Source organism: Larimichthys crocea, chromosome X (genome assembly GCF_000972845.2).
Source record: "Larimichthys crocea isolate SSNF chromosome X, L_crocea_2.0, whole genome shotgun sequence".
NCBI classification, from domain to species: domain Eukaryota; kingdom Metazoa; phylum Chordata; class Actinopteri; family Sciaenidae; genus Larimichthys; species Larimichthys crocea.
In genome coordinates, this window is record NC_040020.1 from 33,430,255 (window position 1) to 33,436,254 (window position 6,000).

General features: G+C 36.9%; 1 protein-coding gene across 1 annotated transcript in view; it reads right to left on the reverse strand.

Moving 5' to 3' along the window:
• Nucleotides 1-6,000, reverse strand: part of rbm20 (RNA binding motif protein 20) — a 53,234-nt gene extending 47,234 nt beyond the window's left edge. Inside the window, exon 1 of the mRNA XM_027283548.1 lies at nt 5,921-6,000. Within this exon, the coding sequence (XP_027139349.1) occupies nt 5,921-5,982 (62 nt within the window). The 5' untranslated portion in view covers nt 5,983-6,000. The remainder of the gene's footprint in view (nt 1-5,920) is intronic.

Genomic DNA, 6,000 nt, shown 5'->3' on the forward strand with positions numbered 1-6,000 from the left:
GGAGATTACAATGGTAATGGCAGTAACTGTATATATAAGATATTGTAGCAGGACTTAACAATGGAAGAGAATTAATTTAAGAATTAAATTCATGCCATCACATGTTGCACATACGGTCATTAAATGAAAAAATATGAGGCACTATGCTGTGGCTGCAGCAACTTAGGAACACACTTTAACAACTATCTGCATGCACACTTCAGATATTGCTGGTGCTAATCCAACCAAATCCAACTTTACAATCATGTATCTGAGTGAGTCTGTGTGCGTGTATCTGTATGTCTATGCAAAACTGCTAATCATTCTGGTATTTGTAGTCAATCACAATACCACTAAAGCCTTCACACTGCTCAAAGTTGGCCATCAAACCACATTTCCCATAATTCACTAATGCAGCCTCTGCTAACATTAGCACACAGTCATGTGAACTGAGAACACGCTGAGAAGTCATCTGTCATATTCAGTGTAGCCACCTGTGGTTGAAAAGCCCAGTGATGAAAAGACAATTTGATGTCTGACATAGCAAGAAGGCTGGCAAAGCCTGACAGAGCTCACCAATGAAAAACTGTGCAAGTCCATATCACAACTTCTCATCAATCAGAGAAAGCCAGAACCTACAGATATCTCTTACAGATTTAACTGCAAAATGATTTAGCTGGAGCAAACCAGTGGTTGCTCTTTACTAGCTTTAATTCATTGCTGAACATATTTATCAGTAATCAACAGTATTTGTTTGGAAAGGTGGTGTTTTACTCTTCACTTATTAGTGAATTAGATTAGTGATTAGTATATTGAGAAAAAAAGCCCTTTTACTTTTTGTTGCATTGTGTTTTCTACAGTTGAAATTAAGAGCTTGATTTGCAATGGGAATTTATATTATGAAGAAACACAAATTATCAATGATTTTATTTCGGTTCTACAGAATATTTGTTAACATTTTGTCTAGTCAACCTACAGATTTCAACCTGTTCTGTTTTGTCTGTATATGTTTAATGTATTATATGTGACAATTTTTGAACGTACCCTAACCATGTTTTGTGTGCCTAAACCTAATCAAACCGTTACAATTTAATTTGTGAAACAGATGAAGTCTTGGATCTCAACTAATCTTACAAATACTCTCTTAATTTGTGTATGCTATAAAACATCAAACCTAGCACTGTTGATACACACTAAAAATAGGAACGAACAGCCTTCGTGGCTCGCCTTGTAGGTTTTATATGGCGGAAGAAGTTGGCTGAAATGTATGATTAAATTTGACAGCCAGAAATAGTGTGATTAAGTGTGAAATTAACAATATACATTTTATTTATTTAATTATTTTGGCAGATAATCAGGACAGACTTTATAGATATGAGATCAGATCTTGTGTGTGTGTCTGTGCTTAAGCTTGCAGTATGTGGTATGTGTGGATCTGAAAGTAATACTGTATATCTTACCATACACACAGTCATTATTAGGAAATTAGGAGGCATTTAGAGCGTCTTTAGTCCTATAGGGATGAAAGGAACAGGGAGATGGTTTGTCCCTCGTGCTAATCTTGCAGGATGAAAAATGTAATAGCACCATAACTTCTCTGTATCAGTATCGCCATTATATTTTGTGACACAATAATTCAGTGAAACAAAGACAACCACAACAATCCACACCATTTGCCAAATGCCAAACTAAGACTGTGCTAAGTAAGAAGCAACTCCCTTTCCAGGCGATCAGTTTTCCAAAATTGCTCCCAGTGCAGCTGAGAATGCCGCTCTGGAGCTGAGCATTCCCATGAAGAGGGGAATGTTTATTTTTCAGAGGATTTAAGCTGACATGTGTGAAGCCATTAAGCAGGCTTTGTTTGTTGATTAAAGTCATTCTAATATTCTACCTTTAGCCTCATTAGAGCGAGACCTCTATGTTAAGAACCGAGCAGGCTACAGTATGTGACGAGCCAAAGTTCACAAATTCATTTATGAACACATGTGACAGACATATGTACACACATACACACTGAAGGTCAAATATGGTTATGGCCATTGCATGAGGAGAAGGTATCCATTTCAGCAGGCTCTTTTTATTGTGTACACACTTGAACAGGCACACCAGAGAGCACTGTGGACATATGCAAACATAGAGAAGTGTTTCTCTGCTTTTAGTTTGAAGCTGTTTAAGACAATTAAGATAATCTTTTAAATGTTTTTATGTCAAAAAGAACATATTTTTATTTATGTAATTCCAAATTTCTCCGAGAAGTTCACACAATCACATATAAACTAAAACTCAACATTAATCCCCATACCATGAAACGTTTGTAGCTGTCTCATTAAAGTAAGGCATGCAGATTTCATAAAAAGTCGTGAAGCTACTTGACTTAAAACATTACTTTCTCTCATATCGTAACTGGACCAATTGATCAACTTATAGATCTGTCCAACCCAAGCACATACACACACAGTCAGCAAGGTTATAGACACCAACCTATGTTAAAATCTTTTGTTTAAATCACTATATGTGTATGTATAGGCATCGGTGCCCTTGAGGCTAACCCAGACACAAGTTATGACTAGCTCTCAGCATTTGGCCAAGGATCCAGAGAACATATGACCTCATAAAACAAGCTTAAAAAAAGAATGAGGCACCAGCAATCACTGACAACAACAGCTTGTAAATTCCATTGTTCATGACAGCAGTTGCATTTTTTTTATTGTTGAACTAAAATTACACGGTGACGCAGCCGTGCCACGGCATACAGAATCACTATCGCCCAATCATGTTGCATGTGGTTTTTATGGAGGGCAAACAGAAAAAAAACATCTTGTTTTTAAACTGTTAAAGTTTTATAGACCTGCACGACACTAACACCAACAGAGCGACCTGCATCACATCCTGTCTAAATGGGTTTAGTCCCAAACCTGAGAAGCTTTAAACAGCTCAGATTAAGAGAGTGTTTAACACGTTTTATAGACTTGAACAGCCCCTACGCTAACTAGCAAAGAACTAAGTGGCAAGCTTGTAAAAAGATTCTACAGATTCTTGTAATAAAATTGGTAGTCTAACTCCTAAATACAAATTAAGGTGTGTATTTACAACTTCACACTTATCTTAAAATTGCCATCAATGGGGCGGCGCTTAGTTCAGTTGGTAGATCCCCATGTGCAAAGGCTCAGTCCTTTCTTCGGAAGCCCAGGGTTCAATTCCGACCTGTGGCTCTTTCCCGCATGTCATTCCAAGTCTCTCTCTCTCCTCAGCTGTCTCTATCAAATAACGCTCGGAAAGGCCAAAGAAATTATCTTTAAAATGAAAAAAATATCTAAATAAATAAATAATTGCCATCAAAATTCTTTGATGGGCAAAAGTGAGTAAAATAGCTTATTCAGTCGAGGTTCCTGTCAGGGATGAGAAGATCAGAAACATTTTTCTGAAACAAACTATTACAGTACTATTACATGACCTTTAATATTTAAGCAGAATTACAACAGCTGTTTTCATTTCTAAGAAAACAGTGGTATCCTGAGATCAGTATTACTCACTACCTACACTTAGCTAATTAGGTTAGCTAATGTCAACTGAATATTCTCCTGACTTAACTAACTGCAGGCTACTCTGTAAAATGTTAATGAGTAAAATGCTTCAATAAAAATCTACTTAGAGGTGAAGGAAAGTAGAGTAGCACTCAATTGCCTCTCAGTTACAACATTTTTGTTTGTTTACACAGACACAGAGTAATCACTTACAGTGAAATTTAACTCTTTAAACTGAATATTTTAGAATATTAATCTGCAAATTGAATTAATATAGTACATTTAACAAATTCACAGTTTAGATTTAGAAGATTTCAAAATAGCTGACACCCTGACTGCACAGGCACAGACTAGAGCATCACATTTTAAATCTCATTAAGAAAAAAACCTATTAAAAATGGATTGAACAAGTGATTAAAAAAAACACCACAATGAATGCTTAGAACAAGAAATTAAATCATTCCTGTTACAGGAACAAACACACATTGCTATGTTATTTTTGTCAATTTTACAGCAGGGTAAATTACAGATTGAAAATAAGAATAAGCTATTAAGACAACACTGACGTATGTCAAGCATATTACACTGTACCTTAGGCCACCAGCTGGGGTCATGTAGTGAAATCATGGGCGAGATTGGCTGGTGACTTTTGGTTCCACGCCGTCTAAGCCAGGGCCCTCCTGCGGGGCTCCAGCAGCTCAAATGCAGGCCAACTGGGGTTAATGTCTGTCTGCCAGTCATGCAGACTGCTGTCAGATAAAAAAACATTACTCTGAAAAGACCCCAGGAGTAAAAATATTTTTGAAATTATGAACCCACTCTGTAGTTTTATCCACATTAAGTGCGGGTATATTCAGATATAATTTAATTTAAACTTGTGGTGACTGGCAAAACGTAGAAAAATCTTCTTCTAAAATCAACAGCTTAACCTATATGGCGATTTTAGCTTACTTGTTAATTTACTATAGCCAGCATAATCTTGCATGCATGCCTAGCAAGTGACTCAAAACCGCACAGATTCATAGAAACTATGAAAAATACTGAGAGCTGAGCATATGTAGTATGTCCAGTCTTGCTAACTAGCTAACTTACCGCAGTTAAGGCCATTACAACAGGTAATGTAGCGACACATTATCTAGCTAAACTAGCTAACTAACTACTAGTAGAGGTTAAAAAGATAATAATTCAGCTCTTAATTTGAAAGTTCAGATCATTACCTTGGCCGAAGTATGCTGCTGTCTTCACACAGACACGGAAATTTGGGAAGTTTCGTAACAGCATAACATTATCTGTTCAGGTTTATTCACATTACTACATGAGCACATAGAGGACAATATTCCAGTGCATTACCAATAACTAAACAGCTAAATACTTGACCTAAACAGTTAGAGGCCTATATGGCTATTGTAACTCCCGTAGATAATTTACTAGCCAGCATAATCTTAGGGGGGTCATTAAGGCTAGCTACATACATAACTAGTAAATGACTCTAAACTGCACACATCCAGTTAGAAGCTACGAAAAGAAAGCTGAACACAGCAGAATAACTCTAGCTGATGAGTTTAGTCTAAGACACAGAGGTGGTATGGTCAGTCTTACCAACGACTAGCTAAATATTTAAATAAGCAGTTATAGACTGGGATAATTAATCTGAACAACTAGCTAATTTACTCGCCATCATAATCTTGGTTAACTAGTAGTTTTCTCTTTTTTTAACTAGTACTTACCTAGACAATTACAGGCAACTGTGGCTAAGAAGCAACCTTATCCAGCATAATCCAAGAAGGTTATCAGCAAAATAAGTACAGTCGTCCCTCGCTATAACGCGGTTCACTTTTCGCGGACTCGCTGTTTCGCGGATTTTTAGTGTAATTTTGCATGCTTTTTTTTTTACAGCGTACTGTACAGTATGAACACGCATTGCGTTTTGCGTTCTAAATTGGCTAAGGGAGAATTGCACATGTGTTCTGCGTCCTGATTAACTAAGGGAGTACTGTACAAAATGCTTGTAAAAAGGTGTATAAAAGTGTGTGGTTAGGGGTTTTACGGCCTTAAAACATGTATAATAATTGTAAAACTTACTTCGCGGATTTCATTTATTGCGGGTTATATTTAGAACGTATTTTACCAAGACAGTTCAAAGCTAGTGTGGCTAGACTAGCTACTTTCTCAGTTAAACTGTATTGAAATTTACACTTTAATGTAATACACTGTACACTATGTACTTCCTCGTGTACTCTAATTTCAGCAGGGTCTTGTCTCAATTCAAGTATGGCCGCTGTGCACTTACCGGAAATAGTGCTCCCAACATTTTACTGCCTTTTCTTCTTCTTTGCTGAATTGTAGCCGGGCAGAGCATGAGCACCAATATCTGACTACCAAAGTATCATATAAAACTGTAAATATGTACAACTTACATTTTTATATTGCAGTATTTCACTGCAACCACTTCAGCTCCAGCAGCTTCCTCTGCCACCATTTTCACAACTCCAGTGGT